We start from the raw sequence: 26,480 nt of genomic DNA, 5'->3' as shown, positions 1-26,480 counted from the left end.
GTGCTGGTGTGGTAGCTGGAATGCCGGTGTTGCTAGTGGTGGTGGCTAGTGGTAGCTGTTGATGCCTTATAATGGTGGGTCTATTATAGGGGTTGGATTGGAGATTTGTGTTGCACCTGGTGTAAGATGCAAGTGTGCAACATGTACATAGTTGGTGCAATTTATAAAAGAAACGTACAAAAAAAGTCCTAAGATGTCTAGTGTGGTTGATGGTAATAGCTGGAGGCCAATGGTGGCCAGTGGTGGCCGACGGTGGTGGTTGGTGGTAGCTCATAGTTGGTGTAATTTATAAAAGAAACGTACAAAAAAATCGGCACTTAATTGATCACATTCTAAAAAACTTGGCACTTAAGTGATTACTTTTAATAATAACTCGACACTTAAATGATTCTTTTTTATCACGATCGGCACTTAAGTGATCACTAAATATAACTTATAGCACTCGAGTAATTACTCGTGTCTATCCTATATATATGCTGGTTTGCAACAAACTAGAGAAATCACTAGTTTATATATACGGTTCAACTTATGGCAACCCTATTCAATTCATATTTGCTGATGGTTTACATTCAGTTCAAGAAAAGAAGTCATCACAACACATTTACCCAACATACATTCCATCATCACCGATTTTTATTCAAAAATAAGCAAAAATATAGTACAAACAGTATTTCATTCATCCATTCATTCCCTTTCCTAGACCTCCCTACAAGTATAAGAAGTAACACATAATACATATGACAGCACAAAAAAAAAAAAAAAAAAAAAGCCACAACAATCTTGCAGACAACACAAAACTTATTCCCATCTCCTAAAAAAATAAGTTACATTTTATTCAAAACAAGTACATTTGTCCACTCATTTACAATTATAGCGGTCGAAAAACTTCTTCTCATCTTCCAGTACTTTACATTTCATCATAAAGTAGGATAGACAAAAAAACAGTAACACAATAAACGCTTGGTAATACTTTAGTTTAATTTTCATCCTTGGAACTTCATTCTTCAAATGGCTTGCAAAAAATGCTTGAGCTTACATTGAGTCAACATCATCCAAGTCGTCCACAAGCGGAGGTTGATGACATCCATCAAGTAGATCCAATATCACCTATGTGGCTTGGAGAGAGAATTTCGCATCGATCTATTTGAAATATTTGCACTTCAACCATTTTATATATTGGGCACATCCATAGAATCTTCTTCTAGAATTCATTCGAGTTCATGATATTCTTCTTGAACTTGGTAACCCACAAAAACAGAAACGCTCGCCTTCTCCTTCGCTTTAGCAAACGGAATTTGAACCCCTACTGAAAGTCTTACTCTCCATTTACAAAATTCGATTATAGAATTTGAGGTAAATCGAATTAGGGTTCAGGATTAGGACTCCAGCACTTCAATGGGATTTTGCTTGATTTAGGGTTTTAGATTTAGGGCAATTGAGGAGACAACGTCGTTTTGGCATATTTAAGGGCTTTATTTTGGCCAACTATACAAACGACGTCGTTTTGGGTGAATCAGAGCTGAATTAGCTCTCCGGCGAGCCACGTAAGTGAACAATATTAATATTTAATCGCCACGTATGATTTTCAGCCGACTTCGTCGGAGGTGGAACTCAAGTGTCCCATTTTTCAAAAAATGTGGCACTTAAGTGTCACTTACATAACTTTTGGCATTTAAATATCCATTTATGCTAACTTTTGACACTTGAAGCATTTTTTTGCAAAAAAAAAAAATCAATGGAAATAAGAAAAATTATAATATGATAAAGAGGGCGGAACCCATTTAGTAAAAGCCTACCAAATAAAATTTCTAATTTTGAAAAAACAAAATAGGGGCTTTTAGGCCATTAAACTGTAAAATTATAGTTTCATCATATTAAATGGTCTCTCCTCATGGAAATACCAATCCCTTAGTTGCCTGCAATGTTTTTTGGCCACTAAAAATCTCAAATTGTACATTTATGACAAATTTAACATCTGTTAGCTTTTTTTAAATTTTACCATCAAATTGCTAAATTAAATAATACACAATAGTTGATGTTTATATTAGTTTGTGATTTTACACTCTATTTGTCATATGTATACTAATAATTTATACTTTTTCGTTGTATAATCCAATTTGACTAAAAATAACGGAGAGTAAATTAGTTATAAATATACCAATTTTGGATTTTTTTTTTTTTTTGTGTTTATTACATGTATAATAATTTCGGGTTCTTAATAGCCAACAAAATTGTTTTGTATAAATTTGTCACATGTATAGCAAATTGAGATTTTTCATAATATTAATCATAAAATAATCATAAAATAAATCTTTCGAAAATTACGAACGTAACAACTAAACAAAGCCACCTCCCATGATCACAAAATCATTTTCGTAGAAGCCATAAAAGAAAATGCGAACCTTTATGACATATTTGGTAATTGGTCAAATATAGAGGTGAGTATGATTCAAGTTGGGCCAATCCAACACTTAACTCCGAAACCAACTTGTATAGAATTGGTCTTCAATTTTTTGGAACGAAGACCGACTCTATGAGACTAGTGAGTCTGATATGGTTCCAAGGTCAACTTGGGACCAACCATTTATTTTTTTGTTTCCTTCTTCATATTCCTTAAAAAGACAAACATACTATTTCATATTACATATTCATCACAATGCGACAGTGGACAATCAAATTATGAACACAATAAATATCAAACATAAATATAAGATAAGATAACAACAAAAACTTACACTAAACTATAAAAATGAACATGCGAGGCGAGAGAATAGACACGAGTAGCAAGGTGTGTAAATGGAGGCAAGAAACAAGGCGAGTAAGGCAAGCGAAGAGAGGCGAGTCATGAGCAAGGCGAGCGAGACCAAGGTGGGCAAACAAGACCAAGGTGAGTGAAGAGCATTTCTTTTTTTTCTTTTTTTTTGGTCAAATTCGGTATGAATTTCTACTTTCTAATTTACATGACAACTTGAACTACAAAGACAATAAATGAGAAAATGTTGAAATTAGAGTAGACAAAAGCATATATTATTTAATATTATGTACAGGGTTAGTTCGGGTTGAATTAACTCTAAACTCCTAAGACCTATAACTAATCCGCACAATGTAAAGTCTAGGGGTCTTAAAACTAAGGACCGATCTAGTCCCTCTAAGGATCGAATCAGGATAGGCCAAGTTGGGCCGATCCAAGGTTGACCCTAGACCGATACTCATCCCTAGTCAAGTAGTAACTATTTATGTTCTTTTGTTTCTCAAAATAAAAATAAAAATAAAAAAAGATACAAAAGTATGTTTGGCAAAGTCTTTATTCTTAAGAATAGATTTAAAATAGAATCAAGAAGTAGAAAAAAATTGCTTCTTTGTTTCCGAATACAACTTACGATTCAAGCCCAAACCTTCTTTTTTTCTTTTTTTTTTTCCTCTTCTTTTTCCTCTTCTTTTTCTTCCTCTAACCAAGGCGATAGCCAGCAATCAACCATACGAGGTTTGGCAATCTCATTGAAGCTTCACCAGCCCTCAACGTGATTCCCTAAGGTTAGTGACCGGCCAGAGGAAGAAGAAGAAAAAGAAAAAAAAAAAAAGAGAAAAATCTAATAAAATTATTTTAAAATTACAAGAAATTTTAAAATTTGAGGCATACCGAAACGCATTTCTATTCCAAGGATAGAAATTTTGTATAGTTACCGAACGCCTTCAAATACGCAGAAACTTATCTAGAGAACAAAATTATAAAAAAAAAAATCATTTCTAAGTAAAAATTGTTCCCGAAAATAGAATGCTTACCAAATGCACCCTTAACAATGCGAAAGCACAAAACCAATCCTTGCCTATGTACGAGCCTAAACATAATTGATATCCTAGATTTAAAACGATATTCACCTAATAAACAAGTCCCGCCATTGAGGTCAGAAGTTAATTAGATGCTTGTCACACCCTTCGTGCGGGCATTTTCACACCTTGCCAGCTGACTAGAGCTGACAAAGTAATACCTGATCTTCAGAATGCAAAGTCTCCAAGGAATCAAACATATGCCAAATTCTTAATCGGCGAAAAATATTTTCCGAGCTGGTAAGCCATTGTCATTTGCCTTCAGTAAAGAAACCCGGCCAGTAGGGCTGGGTGAGAAAACCTATCCTGATGGCATTTTGTACAGCTAGGTCAGCCACTGGTTGTTGGGTGAGAATCGCAACTCCTGATCTACTTCCTGTGCCAGAGAAGAGCTCACAGTAAGATGGTACACAAACAGCTTAAATGTAAGTCCAATTGCCCTCTTGTTCTGGCATAAGGCCCAAACCCAGGTACATGAGTTAGCATAATCAAAGCATATAGTATAAGGTGGAGGAGAAAAAATTGCTTATAAGGGGCAAATGCTACTTTCATAAGATTAAAATCCTGTTCAGGAAATTCAAGAGATGGGTTTGCTTGATTATGCATATCATAAATGATATTCTGAGCCGCAAGTAAGAGCTGGAAAACAGACTGCAAAAAGATTCTTAAATATTATTTGTAGCCCTCAAAAGAATATAGCGCTCTGACACCCATGAAAAAGATCGAGGTAAATCATACCAAAACATGTTCTGCTCGTAAGGTAATAAAAGTGAAATAACCTTCTTTTCATATCTCGGCAATGTGAACTTTTGCAACAGCATTTGAAGGCCTTCACAGGATGATCTTTATCATCAAAATCAATACCATAATCCTGCAATTACGTAAAGCATAACCATAGTTGATACAGGAACACACTTCAATTCTGGTTGAAGCAAAAATTAGTGAAAAATGGTCATAAAGAAGAGACAAATAAAGAATCCTTGGCTTTTGCATGATTCTAAAAGTTTATCTCAAACCATAGCTTCCTGGTGATGGGGAAATAAATCATACGATAGAAAGCACTGTGCTGAGGCCATAGTGAGCACCAATTGGAATGATTATTATTAAAATGGAAACCATTAATCATTTATCAGTCCACCAGGCCAAAAGTGCTTTTCATCAGCCATGGAGGACCAACGACGTCCAAAGAACTCACTTAAAGTGACAGAGGAACAAATATGAGTCGGAACTAGGAGAGAGAGATTTTGTTTTTTCATATGGAACTACTTCATAGATAGTTTGTCAATACTCCTTACCCAATTCAACTCTTCAAAAGCACCAACTTTTCGGGCAGTGAAAAATGCAATCTGCGAAAAAGAAAGTCTATCAACAATTACAGGCCTCTTCATTCTAAAGAACATAATAAATATCCCACAATATTACACCGGAAATCCTGCTCCTGCAATAACATAAACAAAGTCAAACCCGGTGATTCTCATACGTGATAATAGTGTCGATCAGGTGTCTCTACTTCAACCGGAATATCTATCAAGTTTGCATCAAAACATCTGCAAAAATATGGAGAAATGTCACAAATGGATGACACATTAGTAGGATCAAGTAACATATGCCATGAATATATTTTGCAGAGCTTACTCTAGTCTTCAGCTTAAAACTCAGAACAAGATATACACTATGGGTACTAGAAGTCCCAACTGACAAAATTGTCCAAGACAAGGGATATAAAAGAAGGCACATGCTAAAAAGATATAAGCAATAACGGTTGGATTCTGTGGATTTTTAAAAGTATCAGCATGCTAAAAAAGAATAACATTAAAATGTTTGTATGAAGGCAAAAAGAGCCTATGTTAAAATAAAATAGAATTCGCAATGAATGTTTTCTACAGGAAAATAAGGAAGCCATTTAGTAATTGCTTTACCAGTAAATGGGATCATATTTTACAATGGTAATAAGAGTTAAATTGTTGTTATGGATCAAAACAATCTTCCATCCCCAAAAGTTCAAATAGGGTTGGTTGCAAAAAGTGCTTCCAAACTCCTGTATGGCTTCTCTAGAGCACAAGAAGTACTCAGTCCTATTCTGCCACTCCAGCGACCATGGGTGATTTTCTTCTTACACAAAGTAATGTAACTCCCTCTTTCCAAGGCAGCATATTAATTCCCCAGTGGAATACAAAGAGGAACAAGAAGAAGAAAGGATATCTGAGAAGTAAGAAAGCCTAGGTACTAAAACCAACAAATTGGCTCGATGGTGCAAAGGCCTAATCAAAGACAATCATCAGACACATACCTGTGATTAATGAACCTGGCAACATTGCCATGATACGTTGCGTCCAAACACAGAGCCTCTTCATCCTGCAAGTGTCCTTCTGATCCCCAATCTGCATCAAGCATTACTGGATATGTATGTCTCTCACGGCCCTTTTTTTGCATATTACGATCATATAGCTCTGTATTTGTCACTATTTCCCCAACATATTCACAAACAAATGTTCCCTTAGGTAATTCCTCAAGTGTTCTGACACCCCAGCCTTTTCCTTCTTCAGTTAAGAAAACCTGAGGATAGAGGAAAAGCAGCTAGATAAAAGAAGCAACATAATTCAGATCTTCAAACTAGATTATCACGAGGAGGGAGAGAGCAGTAGGCTTAGATGAGTCAAGTATTCTTGATAATTTACAGACATTATAATATATGTACTTCTATTATATGATTGTTCACCCAAAACATGTCATGATCATTGAGCAATTAGGATCTTAAAGTAATCTAACGCATTTGACATATGTATTGAAATTCTTCAAATGAAAGATGTTAACTTATATAATTTACCAACTGACTCAATCCCCTGAACCATGAACATTGGATAAAACAGTCAAATGCTGATATGTTGTGTATCTGGAAATAGCCAACTTACCAACTTTTTACCCCAAAAAGAATGCTCAACCATTATTTTGTGTTCTTTAAAACACAGGCACATTTACCATGAACCAGGCAATACTTTACCATGGTTGTGTGGCTTTTTTTTCTAAAATTGTCATTCATTACAGAGTAATGAGATATTTTACCATAATCCATTACCACAGTTAATATGTATATAAGACTTTTCTACCATGATGTGTCACTAATATGGGCAACAAGAGATATATATGCATTGTAATATGGCAAAACTAGCAAACAGTGGAGTAATATATATAACCTTACACAAATAATAATAGATTGCACAAAAGTTTGAACATAATAACCAAAAATCAATTATGAATAATCTGGCAATCAGTTCGAATCAAATTGCAACTAAAAAGATGCTCGCACCAAATGATTTAAAGAAGATACTCACTTGCAACTTACACGTTATCCCTCTCTGTACTACTCTATTTCCACAGTGCATATCACATCCACATTTTCTCCAGCATTCTTTAATAAACTTGCGAATCAGATGGCCCTTGCATTTTTCAGGTCTTGAATCATTCCTAGACCTCTCTATTGGGCAATCTTGACAGTATACAAAATCCTTCTCTTGGGGATTCACTTTCAATGATTTACAAGATTCTAGAAACTCTTCCTTGAGCTGACCTACTGGTGTGTAGGCAAACTCCCCACCAGTTTCACGGGCACAAGCACATGGCAGTTCTGAGGAGAGACAGTCACCCATACAACTTGAACAGCAATCCTCATCCGCAATACGAGCCAGTGAAATTTGCACATGAGCACTTTGGTAAATTATGTTATGTGGTATGTAATTAAAGGCAGGAAGGTGCTCGTTTCTAGGATCATCTGCCAGAGAAATTTTCACTTTTTCAGCACCTTTGGTTATGTCAGTGAGGTTGATAAAACAGCCTTTTCGTGAACTGCAATGACGGCGACGAGCATTGGTAGGACCGCTTGAACTTGTACTAGCAATTGAATTTGAAACTTCTGAGTCCTTTCCCAAATCACTTAGAACCTTTGTGTTTGGACCAGTAATCCCATTGGAGTTTGAGACATTTCTTATGATGTCAGCAGATGATTTAGCTTCTGAATCCAATGGAGAATGTTGATCTAAGCATACCAATTGCCAAACCAAATAAAATAAGAATGAATAAGAGTAAATAATTCTTGCAGAATGAAAACTATAACCTTGAGGCCTACTGGAATTGTTTCTACAGAACATCAAGCTATCCTGAATTACAAACTTGCCAGATACCAAATTTTCTACCCAGGAGAATGAGAAGAATGTGTCCCTCAGACAAAACACTTGGTGTGCATCTAGTTAAAATCGTATTCTTCTAATCAATGCAGCATACTCAATATTTTAATTTGCTTCTTTAAAAAAGAGGCGTATATCGTCAGATATATAGACCAACTTAATTATGAATTTCACCCAAACAGAAAAGAACAAATACCATTGTACTAATATCTGCCAAAAATGCCAACTGAATCTATTACAATTTCCAGAAATGAATGAACAGCTTGTTTCGCTTCGACAAGAAGCTAAAAAAGGAATTCCACACAGTATGCATTCCAGAGATAAAAAAGAAAACTATCACAAGATGGAAAACTTCAATTCACAACATGGACATCTGTACGAGTTTCACACTATCAAAGACGCTCTTCTAGATGAACAAAAAGATCATAAACTACAACAGTGGCTCTCACCTATCATTCACCCAAATATACATATCAAAGGCATAATTGAACTCCTCACTAAAGAAAATGCTGTAGCCCGAGTGCCTTACCTGATGGCAGACTGCATATAACAAACTACACATACCTGAATGGCCTAGTCGGGTAGACTCAGTCAAAGGAGGCAATGTTGTGATGGAATTTGCTTTTGCCCTACTAAGCTCTTTCTTAAAAATTTTACCAGGCAGAACTTCTGAAATCTGACCTAGTCCAGCCTCCCCAGTTGAGTTACTATATAAAGTTGGAGAGGATGCGGATGCTTTCCTAGAAGCCATCTCTTCACTAGATGAAGAGCTTGTCTGGTTCGCTGAGTTGCTGTGCTGCATGTTAGGCAGTTGAAAATCATGGTTGGTTCCATCTCTAAAACTTCGTTGTGATGACTCCAAAAATCCATTGGAAGAAGTTGATAGTTCATGATCTTCTGAAGCTACATTTTTCATATTGACAAATACCTGGTTTTCCTGCTTTTCAAGGTGCAGCCTCTTAGATGGTCTTTCATAACCATCTTGCCCTGCATTACTCCCATTTCCATCACCTATATTCTGTATCAAAACAAGAGAGAAATATTAATGAACAAAAGTGAACTCCACCAATAATATAGAAAAAGTGTACGTCGGGCAGGAGATGACAGCACTGGAACAAAATGATCATGCATCTAAAACTAAGCAGTCACAATAACTTCCAAGTTTTCTGAGATACCCTGTTATGATACTCAATGAAAACAAATAGAACTCCTCTCAACCAAAAATATTAAAACAAAAGAGATATTAGATGGAAGAACAAAAGAATTAAGTGGCGACCTTATCTTCTTTGGACTCATAATATGTATCTATGAGTGTCCGGAAATTCTCTCCTTCTATTAGTTCCCACTTTTTGTTGTATACCCTTAAAAGCTGCTTCAAAATTGGCTTCACCTCCTCATCAGGAATGCCCAAAGCCCTCGTGGCTGCAAACGCCTGGCACACCTTAACATGTGGAGCCATCAACTGATCCAGAAATACTACTCCTGATGATTATATCTTCTGATTTACGGCAACGTCACCTGAATTCAGAATGTCTATCAGATCAAAGTCAGAAAAGAAAGAACAGTTAATTCATAGGCAATTCATTACTCAGATCATTGAAAGGAGAATTGACTCAAATTTAATTGAGAGTCGCCTTCTTCCTTAAAGACAGATTTTGAATATTTCTACTTTTCTCGATCGATACACTCGACCCAACTATCTGTTCTGCTCTTTTCATCCTATCACCGCCATGCCATAGATAGAATCCCACTAGAGAGAACTGACTGCTACATGCAGCCAAGAGAAGTACAAAAATACGAAGCGACTCTGACTACAAAGTGCGTCCCCCAGAAACACATCAACTTCGCTTCAACCAACTTCAAGAACACCAATATCACACACCCACCGTCACATCTCCCAAGTCTCCCAACAATCTCAATACACGTGATTTCGTCCCACACACCCCGTCAAGTCTCGTCTTTTTTTTGCCGAAAATCATAAAAACACTAGCTTTCTCCGACAGCGATCGAAACGATCGAAAGTGGAAACCAAAATCCACCACATCACACCCCCCCAGCCAGCCAGCAAGGAGCACACAAGCGCAAACAGAGTCCGAGCATTGCGCCCAGCGGAGGGACGGGCAACGCATCAACACGCGCGGTTCCGCATACCGACCTGTCGACGGCGCTCCAGGGGAGGCGAGGAAGAAGGGGAAAAGGACAATGCGCTGATCACGCCATGCAAAAGAGCGCGCTTTCTCCCCGATCACAAAAGAAGGCCTCCGCGCCGGCGCCGGAATCCGACCGCCACAGGAGGAGGATCCGCCGGCCACCGCCGCCGCCGCCGCGGACGGAGCCTCGCCGCGCGACGCGCACGAGAGCCCGGAGGCGAGAATTTCGATTCGGCGAGGGTTTGACTCGCAGCAGAGAATTTACAGAGACTCGGAGGAACTGGGAGCGAAAGAGAGCGAAGGACAGAGTGGGGCGCATGGAAAGCGCGTGTAGATGTCTACGGAGGCGGTTTCCACGTGCGGCCGGGTGCACTAACGGGCGCCTTTTCATTGGTCGAGCGCGGGACTGGGACGCCCGGGGGCGGTCGATTTCGCCACGCGTCGCGGCAAGGGCGACGGGAGCGGGGTGCTCCCGGTGGGCCCGAGCGCAGGGGATCGGTGCCCCACTCCTTGGAGCGGCCGAGGTATATTTGATTACCTAAGTCTCCGTTCTCTAAGAGGAAGGTGGGATTTTGTGGGGTCGGCCTTGAGCGATTTATGCATGCAAAGCGTGTGCGCTTACGCATTGCAATTATTTTATGGACCACCTATTATTTAATTCTGACCCAAATTTAAAGAAAATGTTTAATCCAATTAATTTATTTAATTCGGATGTCCCTAAGTTTGATTATCACTCGGAAGTGATATTTTTATTCACTTCTAATCACATTGATAGTGATAATTTTTTGAATAATTCTTGATTGAATTTTCCGTTCCGACACAAGCCTCTTTAAATATAAAATAAACTCAAAAAATTTATTAATTATTTCATAAAAGCATGTCAAGATGAATTTTTTGATATTTTCCTTCAAAATTTAAAGGTTAGCCTAGAGATCGAAATGTGATTTCTAAAATTCTCTCCCTCTTCTGGGGTTTATATTTGTAATGGGTGCTTGATCTTTGTATATGTCCATGGAAAATCTTGGGCATGTATTGAGTTGGAGACGTTCTCTACCTTACGACTAACTTCAAAAGCTATTGACCGAATTTACACAGGAGACCTTTGTCATAGTTACTCTGATTGGCGATTAGCAACATGTCTTCAAAAGGCTACGTTAGTTAGATTTGATTGGATTTTGTACCAAACATTTTGTAATCAATTGGAGTGATTGACTTTTTTTCTTCAAATGATAAACCAGCTATCTAAGGTTGACAACTCTTATTTAAATCGATTACCGATGTTCCTTATATTTTTAAAAAAGACCAATCTGTCTTATCGTTTACTAAATTTTGTTTTTCTTTTCTTACCTGCAATCTAAATTTACAAGCTATCATATGTATTTACAGACTTTTATTTATGTGACTAGTAAATTTTCTTTGATTAAGTTATTACATGACATTTGATTACCAATCGTCATTTAAATTACTTACCGATATCAAATTGTTTCTTCTTAGATTTATGAAATTTGCTATTGAAATACCACTTTTAGCAGCCTTGCTTACCATCTTTTAAATTTACCAAGTTTTGTTAGAAAATACCAACTTCAAATGGATCGATTACCAACTTTTCTCTAATTAAGTTACCGACAAGTTTTGTATAGCTAATAAAATTTACTTGAATTAGTTACGAATGTTCATTGGGTTTTTTCTGAACAAATTTCTCTTTTCGTTGACAAACTGAAAACTTCTTGTCATTTATCAATTGTATTTATCTTTCTAAAGAAAATTTTATTAACTTTTTTTCCGATTAAGTTATTATCAAAATTGGTAGCTTCCAAACTTTGAAAAGAGTTTTTAATATCAAAAAGGTTGTAGAAAGTTACCAACAAATTATCTTTAAAAAGAAAAGGTCATTGGTCAATTCTTCTTGTGGTAGATTTTTTTTTTTTTTTTTTTTTTTTTTTTTTTTTTTTTTGTTTTTTTTTTTTTTTGCGATTAGTCATTGAAATTTTCCAGCACAGAAAAGAATTTTATATTAAATTAGAGACAAAAGAGGAATGAAGCATGTCCCAACTGTTCCTCACGGGACGAACACAGACGTTCGAGCACTTTTTTTTTATATATAATTTATATACTAATTTAAAAAAAAATCAACTGTTAACTCGATGGGATTAGTATGGTGGGCAACCGATATGGGGACATGCAGATCTCGTTCGGCAACCATGCTAGTGTAAAAGATTTCATGTTCAAACTACCCACTCTGATTATGGCTCACATCTTTTGCTTGATATACGAGATTTAGTGGAGTTTAGTGCTCACTTTAATACCAAAATTTTTCGAAAATCCCTTCGGTGCTATTTTACTTTTCAAATGATCCACTTAGATTTCGTTTGATCGTCAAGATTTTCAATAGGATAGGATTAGATAAGATAGAATATGAAACTCACAGATTTTATCATATCCACTGTTTGATTATTGTAATAATAAAACCCGATATATTTTCATCATATCATGTATATTATTTAGTATAAATTACATATCAAAATAAATGAACCAAAAATTTTACAAATTGAGATAATAAAAATCTCTTGTGACACTCTTGCTTCCTCTCTTTTTTCAATAAATTTATTTTGTATTTCTTTATTCTCTTTCCATCATTCTCTAATAAAATTTTATTAATAATAAATTGTAGTAATATTTATAATACTAAAATATCTAAAATATGTAATAAATATAAATATATATTATATATTGAATTTATATTACAAGATAGAATTAAATTCAAATATATGAAAAAATATAAGATTAAATGTAAAAAATAAAATGTTAGTTTTTGTTATTTTGAATTTCTTATATTCAAATCCAAACATTAGTTATATTGAAATATAATATTAATTTTGTTAATTTAAGAAGTTTGTTATTAAAAAAAAAAAAACTTTCTCATTATAGATATAAGAAATTCTATTTACTTTTATCTCACATTCTTATGGGATAATTTTATTGGACCTAAATCCCCTTATATCTGATTTTGTCATGTCTTAAGCAAGCGCCAAACATTTTATCCTATCATGAATTTTATTATGGTTGTCAAACGCAACCTTACATGCCAACTCCGATTGGGGATGCCGAAAATCCAACATCTACAATTGGCGTGGCTTGCCAGTGCTATGAATCAACATAAATAGCCCCAAAATGATGTCGTTCAGCAAGTTTGCCCCAAATTTAAACCCTAATTTGGACAAATCAAGTCATTTCCTCTTCTTCAAACCCTAACTCGAACTGAGGCGATTTTGGGCAAAACGAATTGTAATATGAAACAAAGAAGAATGACATATCGTGTAGATTGTTTCATTCTTTGCTTTTGTCGATGGTAAGTTGTGGATATGGGGAAAGGGCCACAGCGGATGCCTACGGCTTTGTCACGAGGACCCAGTCTTCACGCCGGCTTTAAACCCTGAACCGGACAGTGTTCACTTCGTTGTGTCTTCACTTGGCGCGTCATGTTTTTCCGTTGATGTGATTGGAAGGGAAAATTGTTCCTATTCTTCTTGTTGTTGATTTGATTGGATTACCTCATGGTCTTTGAGTGTCCTCGGCAATTTGATGTGAAGTGTGCAGGAGTTATGGTGCTTGGAAAAGCTTGACATGTTGAATTCTGCAAAACTTGAACAAATTGAAAACTGCAAAACCCGAAGAAAAGCAATCTGGATGATGCAAGTATCCAAGCATTTCAAGAAGAAGAAGAAGTGAGATCTTCATGGCCCACATGAAGCTCTCCAATCATTTGAAAGGCTGAGATTATTTTTTCATTGGTTTTTTTTTCTGCAGAACTTGAACAAATTGAAAACTGCAAAACCCGAAGAAAAGCAATCTGGATGACGCAAGTATCCAAGCATTTCAAGAAGAAGAAGAAGTGAGATCTTCATGGCCCACATGAAGCTCTCCAATCATTTGAAAGGCTAAGATTATTTTTTTCATTGGTTTTTTTCTGCAAAACTTGAATAAATTGAAAACTGCAAAACCCGAAGAAAAGCAATATGGATGACGCAAGTATCCAAGCATTTCAAGAAGAAGAAGAAGTGAGATCTTCATGGCCCACATGAAGCTCTCCAATCATTTGAAAGGCTGAGATTATTTTTTCATTGGTTTTTTTCTGCAAAACTTGAACAAATTGAAAACTGCAAAACCCAAAGAAAAGCAATCTGGATGACACAAGTATCCAAGCATTTCAAGAAGAAGAAGAAGTGAGATTTTCATGGCCCACATGAAGCTCTCCAATGAAGCTCTCCAATCATTTGAAAGGCTGAGATTATTTTTTTCATTGGTTTTTTTTTTTTGCAAAACTTGAACAAATTGAAAACTGGAAAACCCGAAGAAAAGCAATCTGGATGACGCAAGTATCCAAGCATTTCAAGAAGAAGAAGAAGTGAGATTTTCATGGCCCACATGAAGCTCTCCAATCATTTGAAAGGCTGAGATTATTTTTTTCATTGGTTTTTTTTCTGCAAAACTTGAACAAATTGAAAACTGCAAAACCCGAAGAAAAGCAATCTGGATGACGCAAGTATCCAAGCATTTCAAGAAGAAGAAGAAGTGAGATTTTCATGGCCCACATGAAGCTCTCCAATCATTTGAAAGGCTAAGATTATTTTTTTCATTGATTTTTTTTTTGATGACCCAGGGAATTTTCATTGATTTTTTTTTTGATAACTCAGGAAACCCGCTCACCATACCAATACGGACAACCTGACAGACCTAGGGTAATAGGGGGTAAACCCTAGGGTGACGCTAGCAGATGACCCATCACCCCGACGTCGCACTTAAGATCCCGTGCGGCCAGCGAGATTCAAACTCCTCTCTTCTGACAAAGGATTATAGAAGCACTTATCCAATTGAGCCACCGCAAGCGGTGGTTTTTTCATTGGGTTTTTTCGCCGTAATTTGTTGCCAGAGACTCTGATAGATCACTTTTTCTCCAAACGTGACATTGTATAGATTTAGTGAAAAATTTTAATAATAAAATTAGCATCATATGAAAATTATAATATTCATAACATTGTTTCCTCCGACACTTACTTATCTAAGTAAACAACATCATAATTATCGAGAGAAATAAAAATGTTAATATAAAAAAAAAATGAAAAAGGCATGGATTAAATTATAATCACAAGACACTATATGAACAATCACGTCCATGTACAGTGAAATCCGCCCTTTCTAACAAGTTGACCCTAATTAGAAAGAAAGTGACATTTCACAAGTCACGTATCTAAAGCCAAATAAATTGATGTAGTCCCCAAAAGTCATATCTGCTCCATCTGCATCATCTCTCTCTCTCTCTCTCTCTCTCTCTCTCTCTTAGAGTGAGAGAGTAGCCAAAGGCTGCGTGTGGCTTGGAAGACTCGTGAGTTCTCCTCAACAGTCTGCAGCAAAAAATCATGTTCGGCACTCGTTAAACAAGAAGTTCGATTCGATGTCGCGAGAAAAAATAGGATGTCGAGTAACCAAAACGACCGAATACGGAAGGAGATTGCTTGCGTAAACGTAAAACACTGTTTACGCTAGCGATGCGTGCTCGCTCACCATCGTCTTTCTTGCCGCACGATCTGATAAGCAACAAGAAGAGAAAGCCTAACACCAGAGCTCCAGCTCCTCCCAGCACGATCGCTATTTGCTTTCCTGTTTCTTCTCCATTTCCACGCCCTGTTCAACACAACGACCGTGCATGAATTGCAACCATCCAAGCCACATTTTCTTTAGAATAGAAAAAAAGAGTGAAATCTGGTAATTATAAAGGATGAGAAAAGATAACTAGCAGGCTACAAGATTTTGTATTCTTATTCATTCTCGGCATCTCGAGAATATAAATTTGCATATGTCGCCTATGAGATATTGCATGCATATCGTATATCTTGTAATAATATAGTGTGACTGATCAATTCATAATCCGACCTATTGCGGTTATCGCAAATTTCACTACATGTGATCTAGTCCTTGGACACAGATTAGGTGTGATAATTTACCTGGATACCAATTACCGCCGTTGCCTCCGCCTCCCCCTCCGCCTCCCCGTAATAATACTGAAAGCTCACCGAACATCGGTCGAGGAATACCCCACCGTTGACTGACTGTGGGCACTCCTCCTTCACCACCTCCACCGCCACGTTCACGCACTCCCCGCAGTCGCACGGCCCCAGATCGGCGTCGCACTCCGCCTCCACCTTGAACGGCCCGTACTCCGTCTCGTACCTCCCTCCCGCTCCCTCTCTCCCCTGCACCACGCCTTCCTCGAGCGCTTCGAGAGCCGCGTCTCTCTTCTCCACAAACCCCTCGATCCCCCCCGCTTCGCCCGACTCGTCGCAGTTCTTGTGATCGATCCCATACTTGGATACGCCAGCGCCGCCACCACGGGGCAAGATCTCCGCCTTCCTGATTGAGAACTGGTCGGTCTCGTACTGGAGGTAGCACCCGGAGAGCCGAATCTTACCCGCGATTGACTTGCTGCATAGAGTACGCGATATCTCGGGGATCCTAGCGACGCACTGATGGCACTGGTAGTCTGTCAGAGCGTTATTGCAATGGAACCGGCCGGAGACGCCGGAGAGAGAGTCTCCCACTGTGGCCTTGTAGAACTTGGATTGGTAGGAGCGAGAGACCAGTTCCTGGAACAGGGTTGAGAGCGTCTGGGAATGAGATAATCCATTTGAGTCCGTGAATGTGTCGCCGGAGCAGTTATTGTACACAAACGAGGTGTAGTTTGTGCTCGGTTTAAGCAGACCGTTGGCGCAAGGCATGACAAACCCTAGAACGACAGAGAAAACCAGCAGAGAAAACGGAGAGAGCGTTTCCATTAGATCGAGATTTGAACCAGTTCCTGTTGTAACGACGGACGTGATAATCAGGAGGACATAATTCAAGATGGTGGGGAAGAGAAGTGAGCAAGTGAACCAATCAAACTCCTTTAAATGTGATAATATAATACTATGGATTGGTGAATGTCCTGTGGTTTTATTAGAAGTTGGTGGCTTGGAATATTATTTTCTTGCCAACCTTCATCTAACCTATCATTTCTCAATTTGGATGGAGAAGACCACGGGAGTGAGCGCAAGTACAAACCCGTCAAATTAAAGTGAGAAGCATGGCTTGTGCCGTCATGATTGTTCAAGAAATTTTAGTGAAGTGGTTGATCAATATATACCAGTTTTGCTAATTGGATCGTGCTGAGCGCAAGTTACTGTAGTTTTCCCCTAGCTTTTCGTGTGCAACACAGCCAGCCTCGAATGGACAGGGACTGATGGCCTGGCGGGAATAGATTGACAATTCTATACTGCGGGGTCGCCAGCTCACTTGATTATGATAGCAGGGCCGTGTGTAACTTGTTTAAGTAGAATGAGTCCTGGACCTCTGCGTCCTCGGTGGGGCTATGCTAATGTGGCTTGTCTACATCGGATCTATAGATCATGAGAGATGCGCGATGAGTGACAATCTCTCTGTCTTAAATCTTTCGAGGGACGAGACACTTGTGATCAGGTTGGAAGCAAATAGCCCAACCAGTTGTTCTTGCCCGCCTAACGTGAAAGGGCAGGAACACTATTTAATGTTATAAGATGAATCACATATGGTTAGTGAAATTTGAGGGACTGTCATATTCGATTTCCCTTTGACGTGTGATCTAGGGCTAAACATCAATTTGGGGTCCACCCTAAACCAACCCCAAACTGGTCCAACCCAACTAGTCCTAATTTGGATCCTGGTTCTAGGATCGCTAGAACTTCTATTGTACAAGTTGATCCTCGATCTCGAGGCTTCAGCGTTGGTCCAAGTTGGACCAACCCTATAAATAAATATCCCAAACTGTAGTATATAACTTAAAGTGTCTAGTGCCTTCTCCTTTTTCTTCGTATTTATAACCCAGTCCAACTTGGACCAACTTTGTGTGTATATATGAATAATTCACAATTTATATTACATATCTTGAATATTTTATTTCATGTATTCATCATTTATAGTTTGTTGCTTTTGGCAAGTGGAGATTTCTATTATTGCTTATCTTAGATTTATTTTTTATTTGTACCGGTGTTCATAGTTTTTTTTTTGGTCAGACCGATGTTCATAGTTTAGTTGCTTAATATCTTATTGTCAATGGATATGGAATTTTAAATCATATGTTTATCCTTTCAAGAAATACAAAAAATGAAAAAGAAAAATCATTTAGTTTCATGTTAAATTTGGAACCAGATTGAACCAGAGAGTCATTCCAGTCGTCAGTTCCAAACTTAACAGGGTCAGTTCCTGGTCTTAAAAATTGAGAACCAACACTATGCGACTTGCTTCTTAGGTTAGGTGGTAAACTGGCTCAATCCGGACCACGCTCACTCCTAGCGTAATCTAAGATTGTGGCACAAGAATTCATTGAAAAAAAAGGGACAAATAGAATGTTCTTAAAGAGTCCAACTGAAGATATCTTGTTACGATATGAAAGATGGATTTTGCAGGACGAATGGCATTATTACTGAGAAGCTCGAGTTAGCCAATAGATGAAGACGCGATTTGGTCTTTTGATGCCGACATATTAGCAAATAGATGAACGCACGATTTGATCTTAATTTTAACGTGACGGAAATTTTGAAGGACATGCATGGCCCATCAAAGTGATTAAACAATTCAGCTAACCCAACTATCAAGCTCTAACTTATAGCAAACGACATAATACGCATCCATCAGAATGGTGCTAGTCATCGAGTGACCTACGTTTTCCACCCAATTCGCATGCCTTGGGTTGTTGTTGTTGTTCTGTTGGTCCTGTCTTCTTCACCTGATAAGACTTCTAAAATGGCCAAGATGCTAGTCACTGAGGCAGGAAGGTTAGGAAATAAAGCATAAAGGGACCACATCCCAGTGCATTTTCTTCTCGAATTCGGCTAACCGATTCAATTACTTAGAAGAAAGATTAAGCAAAAACCCAAAAGAGAAGGGCTTTTACACTTGATATTGAGGAGCTAATTTTATGGACTGCTTAAGTGAAATTAGGCGTTTTGGAAAGAGCCCATTTTTTCAAACGAACACGGCCTAGCAGGCATTGAAAGAAACTGGGCCTTCCCTTCATGTAGCCACCATCTCATCATCCAGAAATTGGAGTGGGTTTATCGTGAAAAGTTTTTTTACAAATTAATTTAAATTTTTTTTAACGAAAAGGTATATTTTTCGGTTGGAAAATCATTGAAGCAAAAGAAAAATAAAAATAAAAAAAAAAATCGTCACCAAACTTTCCTGCCGTTCAAATTAGCTCGTGCTACTTTCGACCAAAAAAAAAAAAAAAAATTAGCTCGTGCTACTGCTCAAGCCTCGAATCGATTGCCTGATTGGTGTCGTGTCTTGATCTTCCTTTTTGATTGTCGTGAAGTGGGAGAAGCCGTGGAAAGTCAAGTTGGGCGGGCCTCCAACTTTTATTTTCAGGCCAAATCCCACAATTAATATCTCCTCCCTCCCTCTCTCTATTCTCGTGTGTAAGATCCCTAATTACATAATTAATAATGCATTTTATCTTTTATTAGAGCTATCCCACCTATGTTTTTCTCCTTTTAATAGTAGAACCTTCCATTTTGTGTGGCTGCGCTCGTGTGTCTATTTATTTAATTTGACTCGTATGTAAGACGTACGATATTGGAAGGTACACATCAAAGAAATTACGCCCGCGATGCTTATTACTGAAATTGACCCTAGCATTCGGTAATATCTATGCCGAAGCTCCTCCAATTGAATTTGTCCAAAAACATTGATGTAGGATATTTTAACACGTTTCATTCATTTTTTTTTTTATAGGAAAGAGCATCATATGTATGCAAATGTGGATAAGGACAACCTCCTTGCGTGGTTGTGAACAAGGAGAGCTCTTTGTGGACCCAGAAATTGGTCGGTAAATCTAGGAATTCCATATTTCACAGGAACCTGACAAGAAGAAAAAATTCAGAGAGAGCGTCAACCACAATTTTTTTTTTTTTTTTTAAATTTACTTTTGAATATAAGTGGATTTTTTTGGATAGAATCAGTCTCTCTCTCTTTAAACATCTTATAAAGTCTGACCCACCATCATTTTCTTGTTTCCCCATTGCTGAAGCCATTAGACAATTCAATCATTCTGAAGATTTGGTCATATTCATGATGTGAACGTCACAGCCACACCTTTTTGAATTGAAAAATCTCAGCTACAAGTCCTTCCAATGTATTGAAAAATAAGGAGGGTGATGATAAAACAACAAAACCCACTTTCTCAGTTAATTTGGTGGATAGAAGTTTATAATATTGACAAGTCTAGGCTACTTCCAATTTTCTTTTATTTTTTTTCCCTATGCTGGAATTTGGATTCCACTAGCAATGGGCATCAGATAGTAAAATAACTCATAAAAATATAATGCTCGCTACAAAAGATATACTAGTATTTTTCTTTCATTCAAAACTTTCTAATTTAGTTCATATATATCGAAAAAGTTTGATAACGCAAATATTTTTTTAATGCTGGTTCATATGTATATGTATAGCCGAGCTTTCATCTTATCTATCGATTAAATTAAAATTTAAAGTTGGTCTATGCAATTGCTTGAGTTGGCTGCAAGCTGCCAATGATTGATCCTTGCGTACCTAATCTTCCAACCTAAAAAAACAAGGGGTCAAAATCAGCATGTACCGTCTGCATACGCTTAGTCAAATTGTCAATTTGAGAAGTCTTTGTTACTGCAATCATATACTAAATTTCATTTGCTTTACGAAAAATGATAATTTAAAAATATTTTATAAAAGATTACCCATCAAATTTAAAATAATTAACTAATGAATAATAATTTCTTATAATAATTAACATTTAAACAATTTCATTAATAATAAAATTAATTTTCATATATCCATTTTAAAAATGATTATTTTCTGTTTGGTCAAATTTTGGTAAATGATTTAGCGATAACAAATGCACTTTAAGTGAATAGCTATGCACATATTAAGGATACATTTATTTTGTGAAAAGTGAATAATTTAAAAAATAATTTTCTAAAAAAGATCGTTTATATTACTTACAAAAATGAATTAACAATTTTTATTGTCTATGCAAATGTTAGACATGTTGTCAATAATTAAAATATTTTTATTGAGTAATTATTTTAAACGATACAACCGATTATTTTTAAAATATTTTCCAAATCATTCATTATCCACAAAACAAATGAAATCCTAAATGAATTTGCGTGACATGCTATAAAAAATAATGGTTAGGCACAACATCAAGATGGGCCTAATGATCATATAAACCATATAAACATTAATTAAATCCAAATTTTGGGCGGTCTAATTTAGGGGTGCTTATCTCCAATCTCATCTTAAAAAAACATTCCCCACCCAAAAAAATTATCTTATCGTAGGAGCAGGCCGACCATTAGATAATGGGACGATTACTTGACTATTCATACACATGGTTGCTTCTTAAATAATCTTTTTTTTTTTAATAACCGACCAAAGAAAAAATCGTGATTTCACCACTCATTTTGTCTCTTTTCCTATCCTTTCTCCCTTGATGAATTGCATAATTATATACATATTTATATGTGTAATCTTATTTTTTTCATGACATAAACAGAGGACATCTCCAACTCTCATTGAAATAAAGACGTGATCTCTCATCTGTAAATTAGGATTAGGTGACCTTGAAAATGATTGGATATTAAAATAAAATGAAATAAATTTGAATTTGGGAGAATATGCTACTTCCATAGGAATCTGGTGTTTATTGATTCCTTCACAAGAACTACCATGCTTTTGGTAAAGCATGGCTTTTGCTTTGTTTTTTTTATTCTTTTTCAAAAAAAAAAAAAGCACTCGTCCCCAGTCACACACACCTTCCCGTAGATCAAAAGAAATACACAAAAGGATTTTAACATTTCATAGTAAATCTCTGTACTATATACAGTAATCTCTACATTATATATAGAGAGAATCATTAGGACGGTGCATGTGCATGCTTGATTATGTCTTGACAAAGAGATAGATATGAAATTAGGGGCCGAAAGTTGGTCTCGCGTGATTCATCCAACTTAAATTTGATGGGGTGGTAATTTCTTATGCAAATTGAGAACAAGTAAACTTAAGGAGAGAAATCTGAATTTAACATGATACAATACGGCTTAATCTAACATTGTCACCAACCGGCACGCTCTCATCCATTTTCATTGCAAATCACACCGAATCATTTTAGCAATTACACATGTCCCATGAGATCATTTCGAACTTGACCCATCTTATTGTGGAGAAGAGTGATATAAAGAGATAAGCCTCCACTTACAAATTTAAATTCTTGTTCTGCATCAGATCGAGAGATTTCATAAAATTTAATTAAAAACAAGTATTTATAGATAGGCCATGAAGTGAATTTTCATCACATGTACTCTCCGCACACCGAAATAGAATAATATAATTTCCAATGAAATAAACAGTAATCTTTCGATATTCAAATTTAAAGTAATTTTCTTACCTCGAAGTATTTCAGATGTAACTCCTTTTCTTGTATAGTGGGGTTGACACTGAGAGAGGTAACTAAAAATAAATTTTGACTTTTATTGTAATTTAAAGGTTGAAAATATTAGGAAAGTAATAAATAGAGATATAAAATAACGAACTGGGTGCAGTCACTGCCAAGTTAAGTCGTTGAGCAGTTGAAACTAGAAATCCAAAAAAGAAGAAGAATAAATTACTTAAACCCCCCAAAAAAAATATAATAATATTACAAAATATCATAAACAGTATAAATAAATTAATATATTTAATCAAGAGGAGCTCTCCTGCTTGGTCGTCTCTTCTCCTTCAACCTTTACTCAACCCAAAGCAAAGCAACCACTCTCTCTCTCTCTCTCTCTCTCTCTCTCTGTTCGACTTTGAAGAAAAGCATGTCGATTTCAGCGATAAAGCTTCCGTTTTCTTGAGGAATCGCCTCGGTTCTCTCGTGGGTAGTTGCTCAAATTTCGTGGTTTCACACGTATTGGCTCGCGCTGCCCGGAGAAGAAGCGGAACGATCCGTTCTCTCTGATCAAGCTGCCGTCCTTTTCTTCCTCAGTTACCCTGAGAGTCTCTCCGGTTGGTGATATTCGAGCTTCGGAAGCAACGAGACTCTCTCTCTCTCTCTCTCTCTCTCTCTCTCTCTCTCTCTCTCTGTGGAGAATTCATCACACGTGCTTCTTGCTGGAGCTGTGGCGAGTGGGTTCAAAGAGCGGCGGAGTTGTTGGCGGTCTTTGGGTCAATTCGCGCCGATTGCCGACAGTTCTCGAAGATTTCCGTCGAGGGTTTTGATCGGAGACGATCGAAGAATGTTGGGTTGCGGGTGTATTTGCTGGGAAGATGTCTCCGAATTATGTCCTCTGGAGCCAGAGCCCTTCTCTCTGCCTTCGCCTCTTCCCAAGTGGCCTCGAGGTGCGATTTTTTTTATCTTTTTTGTTCCGTCTTCCTCCCTTGAATTGCTCGGAAAATGAAGAAAAGTTCCATCTTTTTCGGAGGAAAACGCGTCTTAAATTTTGGGTTTTGTTCGTTGCGCTCACGCTTTTTGGGCGTGTTTAGGATCGTGGGTGATTGATGAATGAGTTTCGTTTCAGTCAGCTCTGGAGTTCTCTTCTTCGTTCACGTCTTTTTATCTTGTTCATTTATCTTTGGTAATATTTTTTTGGCAATGCCATTGAGGTTTTCAGTGATCTGTTTCGGCGTTGAATATCGGAATATTCGCCGAATGTTCTCTCTCTCTCTCTCTCTCTCTCTGACACACGACCGATCTACCCACGTGTGTTGTGGATGTGTGTGAATCCTGGCGAGGGATGTGTGTGCTGAATTCTGAAAAATTCAGCTGAAAAGAACTAGAGAACTTGAACTTGGCGATCAGGTTGAACGCTGGATTGAATGTAAATAGGCTTTAGTTGCTAAATTCTCTCTCCGTTTTAATCGGATAGTCCCTGCAAGTTCATCCCGGGACAAAATGTGGGTCCTGCAAGATGAATTTACCGCTTTTTATCAGTTACTTGGCTATTCTCGAAAGCTAGGAAACTGATGGATCTTGGAAGGAACTGTCTGGTTTTGATCGAAACTACTACTAAATGCCTTCATTTTCATGCTCCAAGCTCTGTTCTGTCTCCAGGTGGAGCGTGCAGATTGAGAAATTTTTCGTGCTCATGTTACTATTGCAACTTGTAATCTAATTGAAGGCTTCCCAGAGAACATGTTGAACTTCTATCCCTTTCTGAAAAGTTTGTGGTTCTACTTCTTCACATTCTATTTACCTCTTCAAATTGATTGCGATCTTTGTAGGCAAGGCTTTTGGTGCTGGAACAATACGACTGGGTGATATTGAAGTATTTAAAATTACGGAGTTTGAGAGAGTCTGGAGCTGCAGCCTGTTGCATGCAAAGATGCATGGAGTCACGTTTTATAGACCTTTAGGGATACCAGATGGATTTCATTGTCTGGGTTATTACTGCCAGCCAAATGACAAGCCGTTGAGAGGCTATGTTCTTGTGGCTCGTGAAACCATTGACCCCAACAGTTGTTCTGATCATAGCCATGTCACTGCCCTAAGCTCCCCAGCCATGAAAAGGCCGCTCAGCTACAAACTAATATGGAAAGCCGACTCAGATCAAAATGGTTCTGGATACTTTTGGCTACCAAATGCACCCATGGGTTACAGAGCCATGGGCATCCTTGTTACTGACAGTCTGGATGAGCCTGATGTTGACGAAGTCAGATGCGTTCGAGAAGATCTCACGGAGGATTGTGAGCCTTGTGACCTGATGTTTGACATACAACCAAAGAATGCTCCATACCCATTTCGTATATGGACCACGCGGCCTTGCAAGCGGGGAATGTGGGGAACTGGTGTTTCTATTGGTACATTCTTCTGTGATTCATTCTTAGGTATAGAGGAAGAGCTAGATATAGCCTGCTTGAAGAATGTCAATTGCACAATGCATGCGATGCCAAGTTTAGACCAGATACATGCACTAATAAGGCATTACGGACCCACTGTTTTCTTCCATCCTGATGAGGTTTATATGCCGTCGTCTGTAGAATGGTTTTTCAAGAATGGAGCACTCCTGTATGAATATGGAAAAGATCGAGGTGAACCGATCAAGTACGATGGTTCAAATTTGCCTTGTGAAGGGTGTAATGATGGGGAATTCTGGATAGATTTGCCAGATGAGGAAGAGGCAAGGAATCGTGTCAAGAATGGAGACCTGGAGAGCGCAGAGCTCTACGTACATGTTAAACCAGCACTCGGAGGTACATTTACCGACATCGTGATGTGGGTCTTTTGCCCATTCAATGGACCTGCAACCTTGAAAATTGGCTTGATGACCATTCCGATGACCAGGATAGGGCAGCATGTGGGCGACTGGGAGCATTTCACTCTCCGTGTGAGCAACTTCACTGGAGAATTGTGGGGTGCATATTTCTCCCAGCACAGTGGTGGTGGATGGGTCAATGCGCCTGAATTGGAATACATTGAGGGGAATAGGCCAATGGTTTACTCTTCTAAATGCGGTCATGCGAGTTTCCCGCACCCGGGGACCTATCTCCAGGGATCATCCAAACTGGGAATTGGAGCGAGAAACGATTGCGCTCAAAGCGAGTTCTATGTAGATTCAAGCAAGAAGTATCGGATTATTTCAGCAGAGTATCTCGGTGATGGTGTAGTAGCTGAACCTTGTTGGCTACAGTACATGAGGGAGTGGGGTCCAACCATCACATATGACTCGAGATCCGAAGTAGATAAGATAATAAATATGCTCCCTTTCTTTGTGAGGTTCTCTGTGGAGAACCTCTTTGACTTGTTTCCGACGGAGCTTTACGGCGAGGAAGGACCGACAGGACCCAAGGAGAAAGATAACTGGGTTGGAGATGAGAGGGACTAGCTTGACGATCATTTAATTGTTTTGTCATGTACAAGAGGAAGTGGTTCCGGCACAATCAGCTCTGAAGAACTAGCTCGTTAGATCATGCTTACGGATCGGAGGAGTGAGTCAAGAGAGCAATTGTACTCTTGTGAAGTAATCATCTTCCACTTTTCCAAAGGAAATGCCACTCGAGAGATGCTATTCAGTGGCGATGCAACTGCTTTCGTGCTTGAGAGAGAGGGAGAGAGAGTGTGTTGTTATATGAAAAAAGTGGGGATGTGTGCCTGCTTTGATGTAGAGATTTCAATCATCAAATGAAAATCAATTCCTCAGTTTCTCTAGAAAAGCTTCTTCAGGTCTAACCACGGAGCTGTAGATATATTACTTTCCTTTCAGTGCTATTAGCCATCATGCTGATAGCCTGATACAGG

At 37.9% G+C, this 26,480-nt stretch overlaps 3 protein-coding genes across 5 annotated transcripts; 1 reads left to right on the top strand and 2 right to left on the bottom strand.

Annotated features, from left to right (window-relative positions):
• Positions 1 to 3,726: 3,726 nt before the first annotated feature.
• LOC104417597 (histone-lysine N-methyltransferase SUVR4) lies at positions 3,727 to 10,433 on the bottom strand. 3 transcript variants are annotated; one of them, XM_039301176.1, is made up of 10 exons: positions 10,165 to 10,432; positions 9,286 to 9,527; positions 8,938 to 9,027; positions 8,574 to 8,805; positions 7,161 to 7,861; positions 6,119 to 6,384; positions 5,309 to 5,375; positions 5,124 to 5,174; positions 4,608 to 4,699; positions 3,727 to 4,204 (listed from the first exon to the last, which is right to left on the bottom strand). In XM_039301176.1, the coding sequence occupies exons 2-10, from the start codon at positions 9,466 to 9,468 to the stop codon at positions 4,198 to 4,200; spliced, it is 1,689 nt and encodes a 562-aa protein (XP_039157110.1). In that variant the 5' UTR covers positions 9,469 to 9,527; positions 10,165 to 10,432; the 3' UTR covers positions 3,727 to 4,197. The 3 variants fall into 3 exon arrangements, with proteins under 3 accessions (XP_039157110.1, XP_039157111.1, XP_039157112.1); XM_039301177.1 differs by having other exon boundaries at positions 3,952 to 4,204; positions 9,286 to 9,542; positions 10,165 to 10,433; XM_039301178.1 differs by lacking the exon at positions 10,165 to 10,432 and having other exon boundaries at positions 3,952 to 4,204; positions 8,574 to 8,800; positions 9,286 to 9,428.
• A 4,836-nt stretch (positions 10,434 to 15,269) lies between these two features.
• LOC104415358 (plasmodesmata-located protein 2) lies at positions 15,270 to 17,142 on the bottom strand. The gene is made up of 3 exons (XM_010026638.3): positions 16,162 to 17,142; positions 15,722 to 15,841; positions 15,270 to 15,561 (listed from the first exon to the last, which is right to left on the bottom strand). Exons 1-2 carry the CDS (start codon positions 16,987 to 16,989, stop codon positions 15,806 to 15,808), a joined length of 864 nt encoding a protein of 287 aa, XP_010024940.2. The 5' UTR covers positions 16,990 to 17,142; the 3' UTR covers positions 15,270 to 15,561; positions 15,722 to 15,805.
• A 5,824-nt stretch (positions 17,143 to 22,966) lies between these two features.
• LOC104415357 lies at positions 22,967 to 26,395 on the top strand. Its single transcript, XM_010026637.3, has 2 exons — positions 22,967 to 23,584; positions 24,467 to 26,395. Exons 1-2 carry the CDS (start codon positions 23,482 to 23,484, stop codon positions 26,065 to 26,067), a joined length of 1,704 nt encoding a protein of 567 aa, XP_010024939.2. The 5' UTR covers positions 22,967 to 23,481; the 3' UTR covers positions 26,068 to 26,395.
• The last annotated feature ends 85 nt before the right edge of the window (positions 26,396 to 26,480 follow it).

This window comes from Eucalyptus grandis, chromosome 8 (assembly GCF_016545825.1).
Source record: "Eucalyptus grandis isolate ANBG69807.140 chromosome 8, ASM1654582v1, whole genome shotgun sequence".
NCBI classification, from domain to species: domain Eukaryota; kingdom Viridiplantae; phylum Streptophyta; class Magnoliopsida; order Myrtales; family Myrtaceae; genus Eucalyptus; species Eucalyptus grandis.
This window is presented reverse-complemented; position numbering and strand designations above follow the sequence as displayed.